The sequence below is a fragment of the Gambusia affinis genome, linkage group LG09 (assembly GCF_019740435.1).
Source record: "Gambusia affinis linkage group LG09, SWU_Gaff_1.0, whole genome shotgun sequence".
Lineage (NCBI taxonomy): Eukaryota > Metazoa > Chordata > Actinopteri > Cyprinodontiformes > Poeciliidae > Gambusia > Gambusia affinis.
This window is the reverse complement of record NC_057876.1, coordinates 5198164-5214437: the sequence shown is the minus strand read 5'-3', so window position 1 is coordinate 5214437 and position 16274 is coordinate 5198164. Positions and strand designations below refer to the sequence as shown.

Sequence of the window (16274 nt, the reverse complement as noted above, 5' to 3'; positions counted from 1 at the left end):
AAAAAATACTAAAATAAGGTTTTTCTTGTAAAGAAATAAAAATATAAAATAAAAACCTTACTCTAACTCCAGTAGTTAAACAGCAATGACTCCACTCAGACTTTGATTTTAAGCTAATTTATTTTTCAGCAGTTCTTGGTACCTTATTCAACACACTTTTTTTCATTTTAAATCACATTTCTTCAAAATTATTTCAATTTCCAAAATAGAATCTTAATATTTTTCAATGCTGCAGAAGACATAAATCCTGTTTTTAAAACATACCGGTTTTAATTTAGATCTTTATATATATGAACAGTAACATTTCAAATAAATGACAAACAGCAGAGGCGTGTGCCAGTAACCGCAGCGGTTTAAACACCTTACAGCTCAGGAGGCGTGAAAGAGTCGCAACGTAACAGAGAGAAACAAAAAAATATAAACACAAAGAGGCTAAATCTAAAAAAATTAAAACAATAGCTTCAGTTTTCCAATGAGGTTGTTTTTGTGGCGCCGCATCAACATTTTGTTGAGCAGAAATGTGAAAAAGTAGGAGATTACAATTTTATGTCTGCTGACATTTTTGACTCAAATCATTGAGAGCGCTCACCCGAAAACAAACGTCTGAATGTGATGAAATGCCACCAAAACGGCAACATAAGCATAATAAGGGACAAATATAAACACTCAAAGCTCTAATAACCAATAATTTCACCCAAAGCAAACTGAGCTGAAGCCGCCACCAAAGCAGGATGTTAGAGTTACTATTTACAAGAAATATGAGCCATTTTAGTAAACGTGGGATATAAAACGAACTAATTCCTGGCCCATGGGGGGAAGAGCGGTTAAAACATGCAGGGTTTCAGTGCTCCCTCTAAGCCCTGGTGAAAATGAGGCTGCAGCACCTCAGCGGAGAGAAAGACAGACCAGCTCACTTCCTTTGAAACCTCTGGAATGAAGAACCGTTTGTTTTCAGCTCTGAACAAAATGGAAATAGAAAACAGAGACCGCCCACAGGTACAGTAAGTTGAACCCGGACTGCAGTCCGTCTGTGTTCATGTCACAAAACATGGTGCAGAACTGCATCGTTTGCTGCTGCAACCCGAGCATGTCGTCTGAAGATGTGATTTAAAGCTGCACGTAAACCTTTCTAAAAATATTTCTACATGTTTGATAAAACTGTTAGCATGTCGTGATAGTATGAGAAGCATAACCTGTGAAAAATAAATTAACTCTTCTGCCTTTTTCCCCAGTACTCACTGCAGAAATACACCACTCAGAAACAACCAATCAGGACCAAGAGGAGGGTCTTAGTGCTGTCAATCAATCCTGTATACATACTGCTTAAAGTTCCCCCTTGCACTCTGTCATGAATGCCATCATTAGTTAGCCCAATTGTTTATACTTTTGTCAAGTGTATTATTAATCAGTGGGGAGTATTTAAGATATATTATCTCAAAAATAATGTTAAATGTAAAATGGTCATTGCCATTACGTTTGTAGGGTTTTATTGTAATGAAGTCTATTGTTTAAAAAAGAAAAATGTTTCAGCCATTAGCACATTCAGCAAGTGGACACACAAGCACGACTGACAGCAATAAGACCCTCCTCCGGCCCCTGATTGGTTGTTTTTTGGCAGATGGTGGGCGGAGCTTGATTTCTTCCTTTCTCGTACCACATTGTCATGACACAGACAGTTTTAACAAATATGTAAAACAAAAACATTTAAAAAGTTACATACTGCAACTTCAAATATGCCGAGGAAAAGAAAAATAATGTTTTCATGGAGCGTTTTGTAGAAAAAACAAAAAGTGATTCCTGATCTGCCCTCCTGTCTGTTGTGGTTCTAGTAGCATCAGCTGATAAAAGCTTTTCTAAGCAGCAGCCCTCTTGTTGCTAGCTGGGTGTCAGCTAGCCTGTGGTGCTAAGCAGGCTAAACCGTGATCGGTATTTTCTCAAAGCGTCAGCAGCGTCATTACAGCATTGCAGTAGAAGCACTAGCATGTCAAACTAAACTCATAGGACCACTGGAAGCGAAACACTGCCAAGCGCACGAAACGCGTCGGGTTAGGTGGAAAGCTTGCAGGCCTAGAGGGAGCACTGATTGGTTCACTGGTGTCACATCAGTATGTCCAGGTCGTCTCCGTGGTCGTCCTCCTCCGTCACCCGTAGCGACAGCACCTCCTCGTTCATAAAGAGGCCGCTCAGGCGCTCCTTACGCGCCTGCCGCTGCTCCTTCAGCTGACGCTTGCGGAGCGCTTTCTGCTGAAGCTTCCGCTGCTTCGATCGCTTCTGGAGCAAGGAGGTAAATAAAATAAAGATGAAAAAGTTCACAATCATAAATTGCTATAGTGCGTTTCTGTAAACACTCGAGTTCAGAATTATTCATACTGCCTTGTTGCTGAAAATGTGCTATATAAATAAAATTACCTTTACCTTTGGAGATAGTTCAACAAAAATATCAAGAGAAACATGTAAAGAAATATGGGAATCATATGTATCATATCATATCACTGTGATCATCAATCACAGTGAAGTGTAAGCCTGGGGGGCCACCAGGCTTCACTTTTAGTCCCCACCAGGCTAAGTATTGCTTTTTTTTAAAAGTCTTTTTAAAATGTTTGCATTTTTTAAGACTTTATAGTTGGTGTTCAGGTATTACTCTTCCAATCTTTTGATAACATATAATTATCAAGTGATATTTTCAAATTTCTTCCACTTAAAGCAATTTTTAACTCAAAACCACGACGGGCCGCTGGATGAATGAGCGCCCAACCACCGGGCTTATAATTATAGCTAACATCAATATGGATTTAGAATTGTACCGAGATATTTTGTTGTACTATTATTATAACGATAGAAATTATCATTAAAAAATGTACTACATCATTTTTAGGATTTCTGGCATTCACATTATCACAAACACAAGAGCTGCTCTTGAAAAGAAAGTTCCTATTTTAACCTGGTTTTATGTGATTTATGTCACTGAACTGAACACATTAACTTTAATCATATTTTCAAATTTAATATTTTTGGAACAGTGGAGGAAATAGTGAAAATAATTCCAATATGTCAGTCTTGATTCTTCTAATAATAGAGCAAATTTATCAAAAACAAACTTTATGACAAAAATTTTTCACAATAAATAATGAACGAAATGATAAGTGTCCACCACTAGTAACAGGGTTTCTGCAGGTTTGGCAAAGTCAAATTTAAGACTTTTTAAGACCCCCTCCAAGGCCATTATGAATGGAATTTAAGGCCTGTGGCACGACAGGAATTTACTAAAGAAAATCAAATATTTATTTAGTAGTGTCGAGCTTTTATGGCAAGAATGCATTTAGGATCATACAGTTGGAAACAGACAGATGATAAATTTACACTAACCCATGCTATACTCAATACTAGCTAGCTAGCAAGGGTTTATTAGCAGCTAGTGAGCGTAGCTTCAAGTGTCTACAGTAAGGGCGTAATGAAGATGCCTGTGTGCGACTCAAACATTTGCTTGAAACATCAAGAAAAATAAACTACATAGAATATAAGAGTAAAGAGTTCTGCCACGAAAAGAATTAAGACCCGTGATTAACGTATTTACGGTCAACTTACGTTTCTAATGAATATAACAGTTTTTACATACGTGAATATAAGACTTTTTCAGGTTGCAGACACCCTGTGTGTACCAAGATTTTATTTTACATAAAAAGGAAATAAAAAGAAATAAATAAACATTCATGAATTGTGTTTTGAGATATCTCCACCAGATCTCTTCCTTGAACTTTAACTTTATACATGTCATAATAACTGTTACAGTTATTACCCTTTAGAAGTAAAACAGTCCCATTCAGTTTGTCCCCTTCTCACATTGTGCATTGCTGTAAACCACAGACTAGTAATTTACTCAGATTTCATGAGCACATATTTCAGATTTTGATTCGTAATAGGAATCCTTTCCTTCCATTTCACACTTCCTCACTACTTTAGACTTGTGTACGACATGACAAAGTGTGAAAACTTGTGAGGAGTAGGACACCAGTATTAGAAAAACAAACATTTTTAAAGCCAGTAAAGGTTTCATACTTTAGAGTCTCGGATGCGTTCGGCGGCGCTGGACAGGTTTCCGTCGCTGTGAGCTCTGCTGATGTTGCTCCCGCTGCAGGCTGAGGCGGTGCCACCTGGAACAACACGCAAACTGTTACCGGAAAAGTGCAAGAAGCTCTAAGAGGAACTGAAACTGCGTTGACCTGTCGAGTTAAATCTGTTTAGGGAAAAGCCGGAACAAGAGGCACCGGACGGAGGCTTTGAGAATTCAGGTTGGCCATGTTTGTTTCTGGGTCTCACCGGCCATGGAGTTGGAGGCCGTGGAGCCCGCGGAGGAGCTGGCGGAGCTGACCATGCTGGCGTTGCTGCTGCTGCTGACGCCGCTCACCCCGCCGGTGCTGGCGCTGCTGTGGCTGCTCCTCTTCCAGCCCTCCCTGGTGCTGCCGGCTCTCAGCCGGGGGCTGTGCTCCCTGATGTAGCTCCGCACCTGATACCGGTGCAGGGAGAAACGGTCAGCATTTTGAGGTCATTTTGTACTTCAAAGCTACAAAGAAAACAAAATGATGATGGAACGACTTGGGAATGAAACGGACAAAAACGTCTCTATTCAACTGCTTTTCAATGAGAATAAAAACTCTATTTTCAAGAGCTTTCAAACTTTCCCAGCTCTGCACTTTAGAGATAAAAACGATACAAATTAACTATTACATGATAGTTAATATCATGTAATAGTTAACACTACCAAAACAATATTAATAATATTGTTTTGGTAGTGTTTTTGAAATGTTTTACACTCACTTTATGAACCTGACTGGTCTGAGAACAAAACTCCTCCAATTTCAATAACTTTAACATAAAAAAATAAAAGTCAGAATTTATTTCAGTTACTCAGATCAATTAGTCATTGATCCATTAGGAATAATAAACATCCATTACAGTGAAACAATCTAAATAAATCACGTTAAGTTAACAGACTTTCTTTCTCAAATTAAATGCTTTCAATTCAGTTTTCAAAAAAAGTTACAAAATAAAAACATCTCTAAAAACACTCTTGCTAGGTTTTCTGGCATTTAGCAAATAGAAATAATTTTAGTAATTCTAACAAACCTACAAGGAAAGTTTAGTCTGACTGAACTTCAGAGAGCAAGAAAAAAAAGATGCATGTGTCTTTTTATTACCTGTATGAAAATAACTGATTCCATCTGAAAGTAACGTTTTTCAAATCCACACTTTGAATCAAACGTTTGATTGAAGTTCATTACAAAATATGAAGGACTTCATACAGAAACCAAGCACTTTTAAAAGCTTTAAATCCCCTAAAACGTGTATTTTTGGGAACTCTGTCATGTTTCAGAGCGCGGTTCACCTGTTTGAGCTTCTCGTCGGTGAGGCAGTTGAGCTCGATGATGAACTCGCTGTCGGTGGGAGAGATCTGAGCGCACGGGTCGATGATCTTGATGATGTCCAGCTGCTCCCTCAGGCCCATCTCTGTGCTCACCTTCCGACTCAAATACTCGATGTACTCCACCTGCACGGCACCCAAAACCCACACGTTTAGCTTTTTGTTCCGACTGACGGGGAAACAGTTTTGTGCTTCTTTTCCTACTTGCTCATCGTTGGTCATGGCGCTCCAGGGCAGCTCGTCCAGGTTGCGGTGGGTGTGTGATTTCGGTTTCCTCTTGGAGAACAGACACGGTGAACTCGGCACGCTTGGGATTATGTCGGAGAGGACGTCGCTGCCGCTGGCAAAGTCGCTTCCCGGCAACTGGTGAGGAAAAACAAAAAGATCCACACAGAGACGTAAAGACAACCTAAAAAACAAATATCTACCCTCAGAGACCCTCCTGAAAGCCCACCTGCCACTCAAACTCGCTGTCGGACCAGTCCCAGTATGTGCTGATGGAGGAGGAGACGTCGCTGCAGACGCTGCCCTCCGGAAACAGATCCAGGGACGTCAGTTCCTGGTCGTCCAGCAGGGAGTAGCAGTCGTCCTGATCGCCGACCGACACGGAGGAGAAGAGCTCCTCGCTGCACTCGGAGCTGGCTACGCTGGTCCCACAGGAAGTGAGGTTCCACCTGCACAGAGCAACCAGCAGACCGTCACAATGCGACACAGGCAAGCAAGGTTCAGGATTTCCCACAATGTATAATAAGTCAGGCTTTACTTGTGCTAAGGCTAAGTATTGTTTTTTTATTTAAGTCTTTTTAAAATGTTTGCATTTTTAAGTCTTTACAGTTGGTGTTCAGGTCTTAATCTTCCAATCTTTCAATAACACATGATTACCAAGTGATATTTTCAAATTTCCTGTCAACTTTAAACATTTTTTAACTCAAAAACACGACGAACCACGGGATGAATAACTGCCCTAGTGCCCAACCACTGGGCGTAGAAAGTTTTCTGGGGGAAACCTTGAGGTTGGTGCTGTCAACTAACTCACGGTTTTGGTTACCTAGCAACAACCTGTTGAGTCACTGGTGCAGCAGCAGTTCCAGGTTTCGCCACCGTGACTCATAACTGCTTAAAAATAAAAAAGCAACGTGGAGGGAAAACTGCATAAAACAGGAAAGGAAACACAACCAGTGTGGCTGTTTCAGATATTTAACTAATCAATAATTATTGATATGGATCGCTATGGAACCCTTTTATAGTGATCGGTTTTTCAGCCCTATTTGCAAGAGAAACAGATATAATTTATTACCTGACGTGCATAGACCCACCCTGGTCAAACATCTAATAATAAAGAAAATAAAACTAAAACATAAAAGAAACAACCTTTAAATTCCTCATCTGAAGAAAATCTACATTCATTCTCCCATTGGATCGTCTCTATAAGCCAGGAGTTTCTCCCTCAGTAGATGAAACCTTTTCATTAATTTTAATAAGCAATTCATTCTTAGTCATCGAGTCTCTAATTTTCCCCTCAACTGTGTTTTGATCAGAAAAGCTTTTCTTCTCAAGAACCAATAATGCCAGATGACCTCATACTGACACACATCAGCACATTTTATGTAATGAGATTTTTATTGACGGCTCGAAAGCAGGCCGCACTGCTATGCTAGACTGACTACATGCCGGTGTTTGTGTTTGTTTACGTGTCAATCAGAAATAATTCCACAGATAAAGGAGTCATCCGCATCAAAGACTGCTTAAAAAAGCAAAGAATATTTTTGACCAAAATACGTGTGATAAGTACCACTTAAGTAAAGTTTGGCATGTAATTGTGCAGTAGCATCTTGTCCAGATTGCTCTTTTAGATTTATCAATAGTTCGTTTAAAAATATCCCTAATGGGGGATGAGTTCAGTATTTGAATCAGGCAGAACTTTCTTGAAGAAATCTGTGGATGTGAAGCCGGCAGGGCGAGGAGCTTCAACAATGGTCGATGTGTTCTAAGATTTTCTGGTTGAATTTGTAGAATTTTGTCATTTTCTCCACATTGTTACTAAATCAGATCAAACATAACCAGGCCTGTCATAATAACCAATATTCCTGGACAATAAATTGTCCCAGAAGTTATTGGAATAAACGAAAATATTGTTGTTTTGAGCTCATTTTTAAGCAATAAATTGATTTATTGCGTTTCTATAGAGACCTAGTTGAATGTTTGCAAACTATAGACTTTCATCTACTGGAACTGTGTCAGTAATCATGTGACCGCTTTGTGATTTAACATTGTGCTGCGATCGGTAGGCAGCCCAGACGTCTCCGCGTACAGAAATGTGCTTTCTCCTCACCTGTTGCTGTGGAAACGGTGCAGAGGGTCTGTTCTGTGACAAGACGAGAGCTGACAGCTGAACTCGCTGACGTCCAGCGTTCCCACATCGCTGAGGTTGGCTCTTTGGGAGAGGAGAGGGAACGGCTCCTCTGGGGCCAGAAACTTCTCGTACAGAGATTCAGACATGGCCGGCTCTCTGCGCTGCACCTGATGCAAACGAGACAAACGTGAGCAAACCGCGTTTTGGCTGTAAAGACACCGGTCGGTCCTGTTCTGATTTGCATCTGGGAGTGAACCATTTTAAAATGACCAAGTGGTTGATTGGAGTATCAAGAATTTTTGCAGATTTATCAGAGATCAAAACCTGATTGGTAATAAAAGGTCAAATACTGAGAGAAAATATGTTTTTATTCCCATTTAGTAAACATGTCATGACTAGAAAATCTCACCATTTTTGGTCAATACAAGTGAATAAACCAAAGAGCATGCACTTCATTTGGTTAAAGTTTTAAAAATGAGAGTAGTCTTGTAATAATTTTACCTCCAGTTGTATTTGACAACATGTACTCTAGCAAAGCACCTGAAGCTTATTATCTTCACTACAGAATCAGTTATAATGGGTACAGGTAAGAAAAAAGCCTGATAAGTTCTTTTCTAATCTTTGACATTTGAATCTGGTTATTTTGAAAAATGAATTCTTTATTTTTCAATCATTTGTACTTTTAATCTCGATGCAAATACTTGACGAGAAGAAGAAAATTGTTTGGGGAGAGCTGAAGGAAATAACTTTACCAAAACTTTAAGCTTATTATTCAACAAATAGCTAGTTTAAAACCTTGACACTATCTAATACACTGGCTAAAAAAGACACAGTAAGCAAAAATAATGATTTTATTGTATCTAATACGAAGAGTAAAACTATTTGAATCATATTTTACACCATTACTAAATCGTCTAACTTTGTATTCGCAGCTCATAGCTTACAGAATGAACTGAATAATGTCTATAAACTGGTTATTGTTTTGATGAGATGCGAAGAAATTACTCAATAAAACTACACTAGTATTCACATCGTCCTCTCTCACGCCACTATGTAAAAATGCTAAATTACATTAGATAACTTCTCTAAATAAGGTGCAACTTTCCTTTAACCGTTATTTAATATAAATGAACAATAGCGTTAAGCCTATGACAACAAAAACACCGGCTAACACCGCTAGCTAGAGGCTAATGTTCCACCTACCAACGTAGCGCTTACCAAACAACACTACGACAGTTGTTGAACAATAAACAATTTAAACCGTAAACAAACCAAACTGGTTTACATAAAAGCTTAGACAAACATGAAAACGCCAACCTTTCAGCGTTCAAACAGCGACCATGACTGTCATCTCCATTTGCTAATCCTTTCTTTTCTCGCGACGAATTAAGCTGTCCTCGCGAGACTCCGCTGGGAGCGAGAAGACGCAAACCTGCCTCACGTGACCTAAAGTCGGAAGTTTTCACGTAAACACTAGGTAGCCTAAATAAAATAGCAAGCTCTGTGCTTCTGTTCCTTTTTATTCTGCTTTCTGGTTTTAATCCACAAGAACACATTAAGCCATGTCTTCAAGCAACGTAAAAGACTCTAGCTTCTTGGGAGGTAGAATACCACCGGAAATAGAGTCACTGTCGAAAAACCTGAAGGATGTGGATCAAGAGTTGTTTAGAAAACTCCTCAAAGGTAAATGAATAACAGGCAGTTTAAAACAACGTAGCTCTTACTGTCTTTGTTAAACAAATTTCTGATTTGTAAAATAAACATCACTACTTATCGCTCTTGACTTAAAAAATACAAATCACTTTTTGTCATTCTGTGTCCAGTTGTGGTCAGTGCTCTGGAGGGCAAAGACTGCAGAGAGGTGATGAAGTCAATTGCTGAAAGCAGCGTCATCCCACAAGAGAGGCTCAGTCACATCATCGCGGGGATGCACAGAGTTCTCTCAGAGTCCATCCGCATCCCAGCATCCCTACTGAAACAGGAGGCGAGTGTTACAGGCTGAACTTCAGTCACACACAAAACATGGGACACAAGGTTACATACTGCTACAGAATTACGTCATTTCATTGAGAATGAATGCATACAATGGATCATTTGATAAATAGTATTCACGACAATTATGGGTAATTATTTCTTTTTGAATAAAAATCAGAAGTATTTGGCGCTAACATTATGAAAATGTTGCAGAAATGATCACTGGGGACAATATTTTAAGTGCAATTGCATGTTGTCTGAGTTCATTTGTTCTCTTTTTTTTTGGCTGCAATTACCACAGATCACCAACACAACAGGGGCTGAGCAACAGTGGAACGTGCCAATCCTCTCTGTAATATACTGTACAATGTATGGAGAGTGCCTTGCAAAACTATTCATACATATTTCAACTTTATCTCCATTCTGTCTTATCACAACCATAACATGTTTTTACCGGAATTTTGAGTGACAAGGCAGCTCAAAGGTAGCATATATTTCACAAGAGGCTGTATTTTTTTTTGTTTGTTTAGTCTTTTTTTGTGTTGTGTCTCTGTCAGCTTTGCCCATCTGAAGGCTGAACATTTTACCCAGGCTCAGTCAAACTTGATGGATAGCACTGATTCATTAATTATTTTTGACTTGACTGAGACATATTCTCCACTAAAATGTCCTGAATGCTCACTGCAGCGTTTGAACACTAAACTATCCGGTGTCTCCCATGGTCTTGTTTAGTATTTGCCTTCTTTAGCCCAGTAGTTTCCCTGGATTTTATCAAAGGGCATCAAAGTAAATGCGCTTCAACTTTTCACAATTCCTTCCACTTTTGCAGTGATGCACCACTTTGTGTTGGTCTGTCGCATACAATTAAACAAAAAATACTTTAAACTTAGTGGTTTTAATGTGATAAAATGTGAAAAAGCTCAACGTTTCTGCATTTAATAACCAGCCCTAGCTAAGCATGTAAATTTTACTTGGCTAATATTTCCAGTTCTTATGAACTGAACCTTTTCTGTTTGGGTTTTTTTTCTGCTCAGGCCTTTAAAGAAGATCTGCGAGAGCTGAGGTAAGGACTGCCGTCTCGTCTCCAGGCATCGCTGAACGGTTTTCTGATTTTTACAGACTCTTTTTGTCCTTAGGATTCCAGAAGACTTCATCACAGATTTCTCCAGTGTGGTTTTTGGAAATCGGTACGTGGGTTTTGTGGCGTTTTGTGGCGTTTTGATACAAACGTTTGTACATCGGATCTCACGCTGTATCCTTTAAATAGGACACGTCGGAATGAGCCAAAAAGTAGGGATGCACCGATTTATCGTGCCAATTTCCCTAATTTTGAGAAATCGGTGATTGGACAATTTTTACACGTGAAGCCGATCTTAACCACTGATTTTATCCACTTCGGCAAAGATATTTAAGTCTTTGCGCTCTGCGCTGAGAGAGGTTTGACTAGCAGACTGGCCCATCAAATCAGATGTTTGCAGTTAACAATAGTCATCTCACTGTTGGCAACTCATCAACTTTGTGCTACATTTAGAAACATTTTAGACAAAAAAAAAAAATATTGGTACCGGCCAAAATCAGAATCGGCAGGTCACGATTTTTAATAGATCGGTAATCAGCAAGAAAACTGCAATTGGTGCACCCCTACTGAAAACCATCGAGTTCTGGGTCCCTTGGCCTTAATGTCAGGATTTAGCCGCATTCTTCCGTCTCGCTCCTCTGTGCGTTTGCAGACGGGCGGCTCTGGAAGCGGCTTCCTCTCAGAATGACCCTCACCTCCCCACGCTGGAGGAATTCAAATGGAGAGTGGACGTTTCCATTTCCACAAGGTAACGACGACAACTCTGTAGCTAACTTTCATCATCTGTGGGTGAAATCTCACAAGTATAAAAATTTCAGGATGACGAATATTTAGCAGAAATGAAACAAATGAGCTAAAGTGTGTGCACATGCAATCACCTAACTGTGTCTGTGTGTGTGTGTGTGTGTCATCAGCTCGTTGGCCAGAGCCCTGCAGCCGTCCGTTCTGATGCAGCTGAAGCTGTCGGATGGGAGCTTCCAGCGCTTTGAGGTACTGAAATAACTCATACTGTTTCTATTTCAACATCACACTTGAACTATATTATAAATGCACCCACAGTCGAACCCTTTCGCTCTTTCCAACTTCAGTGTTCTTATAAATTGCTTATTTTGTTGGCAAATTACGCCATTTCCTAATCCTCCTAGCCTTTTTGCTACTCCGCAAAATGGCGACAGCAAAAGTCGTGAGAAAACATCCAACTCCTCTGGTTGTTCAACAACATCTGAATAAGTTTTTTTTGAAAATGATGTCTTCTGTTGAGTAATCATTACCCAATCGATGTACACATAATCATGCTACAATACTTTGAGCTTTTTAAATTTTGCATCTAAAAAAAAAAAAACAAATCACTTAAGTAGGAAAAAACCAAATCTACTACTGCAACTAGTAAAAATGAAACTAAAACTAAGCAATATTTAACAAATAATGACTGATAAAACACACTCTTAAAAAACTAATTAAAACTAACTTAAGTAGACAAAAAGTCACAATGAAATAAAACTAAACTATAACGGAAAACCCCAAACTATTTTTACCCTGGACCGGAGCAGTTACTTGAGCTTTTAAGTTAACGTTAGCTTGTTTCCTCGCTGTGTTTTGATAAGACTCATTGATAATTCCTCCTCTTTTACAGGTAAATTTGGCAAAAAAAAAAAAAAAAAACTAACAAAAAAAGCAACATCTTCAGTTAGTTTTGCTAAGTATTTAAGTGGCATATGATTCATCTCAAAACACTCTGCTCTTTTATTTTTCATTAAATTTGCAACTAATATTTGCTGAAAAGACATTAGATGTGATAGGAAAGGCTACATTTTGACCTGAAAGTCGCAAATCAAATGAAGTTTTTCAGTCTTAAATTAAGTCTTCATTAAAGTTTGTTGCTTTTCAGCTTTCATTTTCTGAAATGTGGCAAAAATAAGTCAACTCCAGGTTTTATTCAGCTGTCCAGAAAGCAAGAAGTGATCTTCTGTTGTCTGTATGTCCATTGTTGGTTCTTCACTGCACTTAATTTAGCCTGTAAGTTAAAGAAATCTGGCTGTGGGCCAACAAACTGATGTTAGCCTGTGTCTGTAGAGGTAAGATATAAAATTAGATTTGGTAGAGTAAAGATTTGATAGTGACTTGTAGATTTATTTTGGTTCTAGCCAGCAGAGGGCGCCACACTGCTTTTTTTTTTGGCTTCTTATATCACAGAATAGAATCTGCATCGACGTTTCCTGCCGCCGCTGCTCACAAACTGGATCATTAATATGATCTAGTGATCTATGAGATTACAGCAACAACATCCGATTACACTGACACCTCTTGGTTTATTTATTTATTTTTTTTCGTTTTCTATTCAGGTGCCCGTGTCGAAATTCCAGGAGCTGCGTTACAACGTCGCTTTGATTCTTAAAGAAATGAACGACTTGGAAAAAAGGAGCATCCTGAAGATCCAGGACTGATAAGAGATCCACCAATGTCCTCAGAGACTCTTTAAACAAGAACCTGGAAGTCTGAACACGGTGTAGGAAGTAAAACAAACAAACAAAAAAAGCTTTCTGCTCTGATTGTGTTGGCATCCAGCACACCACAACTTTTTATTATTATTATTATTATTATTATTTTGAAAGAACGACCAAAATTTGAAATGAAACTGTCCGTTTTCTTTTTTTCTAAACATTAACCACAAAATATATGTGAACACTGTTGGTGGTTAGAGACAGCTCTTGTGTTGTGCCAAAACCAAGTCAAGAAACTCACCTGGTTGTTGATTAAAATACGATAATATGTAAGTTGCCTGAGACTGAACATGCTTGTAACAATAAACTGATTTCTTGTGTGTGTGTGTTAATACATAAAATTTAAATCATACAGAAACAAAAAAAAAATCTTTCACTTGCGTATTTTATTTCTTTTTAAAAATATTTATTGTTTTATTCCCTTAAACTTTATTTTCCTAACCATCCGATACTTTAGATGGTTAAAGACTTGGTCGCAATAGTAGATGTCAAACTACGTATGAAGCTCAGCCGATTCCAGGAGAGGGTTTACTAATTGCTGGTGGCTAGTCTGAAGGAGCTGAGTAGATCTGCTCTGTGAGGCAGAAGCTTGGAAACTGCAGCGATGAGAATGGGCTGCGTCTCGAAGGCGGAGCTAGGTCCAGCCAGGTGTTTTGCACTGCTGAATGGTTGCCACGGGAGATTAAATGACTTATCAAATATGCATAAAGAATCAAACAGCACTCCAGGTATGTTTTTGGTGAGGGAATAACATCATTCATTTAAAAACTTGGAGCTCTGGGTTACTGCCCCTTTAAATCCTTTCTAAAGTCTGGCTCAGTTCACAGACATTTTCTACACCATCTAACTGAACTTCAGCTATTTAAAAGCAAAACAATTCAGTTGCTAGACGTGCAAAGAGGCATAAAGGTGACATTTTTACATCAGATTTAATTTATAAAAAAATAAAAAGCTTAAAACATGTCCTCTACCGTCCAATGCGTAATTATTTCCTACTTTATCAGATAAGTAAAATTTTCCAAAGCATACTGGAGTTCAAAATGTAAAAAAGTCCAATGGAAGTTAACTAAAATAGGGAGGTATTCCTTTGTATTTGCAGGACGTGTTGTAATCCACGGTCCTGAACAAATCCCTAACCAAACACTTGACACATATAGAAGCCTTAAAATCCTTAGCATGAGCATCCATCTGCTAGACCTTGTGTAATGGCCTGACTCTGTCGGTAGCCGCTTGTTCCAACCCAGTCTGCAAAGTTCAGACAGTCTGTGACAGTTTGCCCTACATACAAAAACCTCACACTGATCAACTTTTAGGTGTGAGGGCAGGATAGTGAGGGTGTAAAGTACATGCCTGACCATATGTGTGTGTGTTGCATAAGATTCTGTAAGTGTCCTCTTTAGCATACATGCCAATCTGTCTGTTTCTCCATGTGTGTCAGTCTGTCGGAATGTCAGTCGGCGTTCCCGTCTGTGCGTGGGATTGAGTTCACGGGCCAGACCGGCCGACCTATATTACCAGCAGTTACTGAGACGGGCTCTGGTGGACCGATCGCCGCATGTAATCCACACACACACACACACACACACACATCTCTGAACTGCCATCAGCAGACAGGCTTTATTTGGGGACTGCAGTAAGTACCACTGACTGGTCAAAGGAGAAGCTACTTATGTAGTGTAGAATAGTATCTACACTAATTATTCAGAGGAAAATCCCTTCAGCTCAACTCTGATGTTATGAAGCCGTTATAGAAGTTTAGGATTTGCTTTCAAACGTGGAGCAATACGAAGGACAACAGAGGTACAGAGGCAATAGGTTGGATGTGCAACAGCAAGAAGCCCCTTGGAAACCTCCACTGAGCTAGATTCAGAACTGTGCTTGTTAAGTAAGATGTCACATAGAGTGAGCGTTTTTTTTGTAATTACGCAAACAGTTTTTATGCAACCAAGACTGGCTGCACTTCAGAGCGCCAGAGAGCCGTTCCAGTTATAAAACCACCTGCGCCTCTCGGCCTCTGTCTCGTTTTGATAACTTGGTATTTGCTCCAGCTTTTATTCCCTTGTCATATCGCCGTATCGGACATCCCAAACGGTGACCAACACCTCTACATGGTGAAAGTTACCCAGAATGTTATTCTGAATATTACATCCTCGGGGTGAAGCCTCAGGCTTTGGGGGTATGTTTCTTCACAAGCGGTCAGGGAAGCAATCGGAGCTAAATACAGGAGAAGATGTTCAGCTTCCACCAATGACTCTAGGGCTGTCCAAAGTATGGCTCAGGTGCCATTTGTGGCCCCCTAAATAATGTTGTTTGGCCCCTGACCGTACTTCAAGAATAACTAAAATTTGGCCAACAAAATAGAAAACAATTCATGACCCCAAAAATGTAGCATTTGTCTGTTTTGCCTTTTAATAAAGCAATAGTCCAAAGCCTCTTTTAGCAGAAATGTATAAGGATTTATAAATTTAATAAAAAGATTATTTTTGAGCAGGGAAAACTACATAAAAAGAAGAAGAATCACAATAAACAAATTTTTGAATTTTTAATTTAATAAACTTTGTGAGCAGTTTAAATTTTCCATTCTGGACACCACTGCTCTGAACAAGTCACATTTTCAATGGAAGACTTTAGCCACACAATATTCTTATGTGTGAATGGCTCAGTCAAAGTCCAGACAAATCTATCTAAAACTCTGTAGGAAGGCTTGAAAATTTCCCCTACCATCTCCAATTAGTCTCACTACTTTGAAAACAAGAAGGGACAAATTCCTGATCTCAACATGTGCAAAGCTTGTAGAGAAACGGACACCTATAAATGTAGAGAATAATCTTTAAGGAATGACTTGGAAGCATGCCACACTTTTCAGATGTTCCCCCATTTCCTTCCACTTCACACTTTATGTTTATTTGTCATTAAAATTCCATCAAGACAAATGTTTGTGGTTGTTAC

General features: G+C 39.2%; 2 protein-coding genes across 2 annotated transcripts; one reads left to right on the top strand and one right to left on the bottom strand.

Moving 5' to 3' along the window:
- Positions 1-101: 101 nt before the first annotated feature.
- fam199x (family with sequence similarity 199, X-linked) lies at positions 102-9176 on the bottom strand. The gene is made up of 8 exons (XM_044127392.1): positions 9090-9176; positions 7752-7939; positions 5874-6093; positions 5624-5782; positions 5384-5545; positions 4318-4504; positions 4057-4151; positions 102-2271 (listed from the first exon to the last, which is right to left on the bottom strand). The coding sequence occupies exons 2-8, from the start codon at positions 7916-7918 to the stop codon at positions 2098-2100; spliced, it is 1164 nt and encodes a 387-aa protein (XP_043983327.1). The 5' UTR covers positions 7919-7939; positions 9090-9176; the 3' UTR covers positions 102-2097.
- Positions 9177-9316: 140 nt separating this feature from the next.
- Positions 9317-13645, top strand: commd5 (COMM domain containing 5). The gene is made up of 7 exons (XM_044127393.1): positions 9317-9455; positions 9596-9756; positions 10781-10809; positions 10883-10933; positions 11477-11572; positions 11739-11814; positions 13167-13645. Exons 1-7 carry the CDS (start codon positions 9335-9337, stop codon positions 13266-13268), a joined length of 636 nt encoding a protein of 211 aa, XP_043983328.1. The 5' UTR covers positions 9317-9334; the 3' UTR covers positions 13269-13645.
- The last annotated feature ends 2629 nt before the right edge of the window (positions 13646-16274 follow it).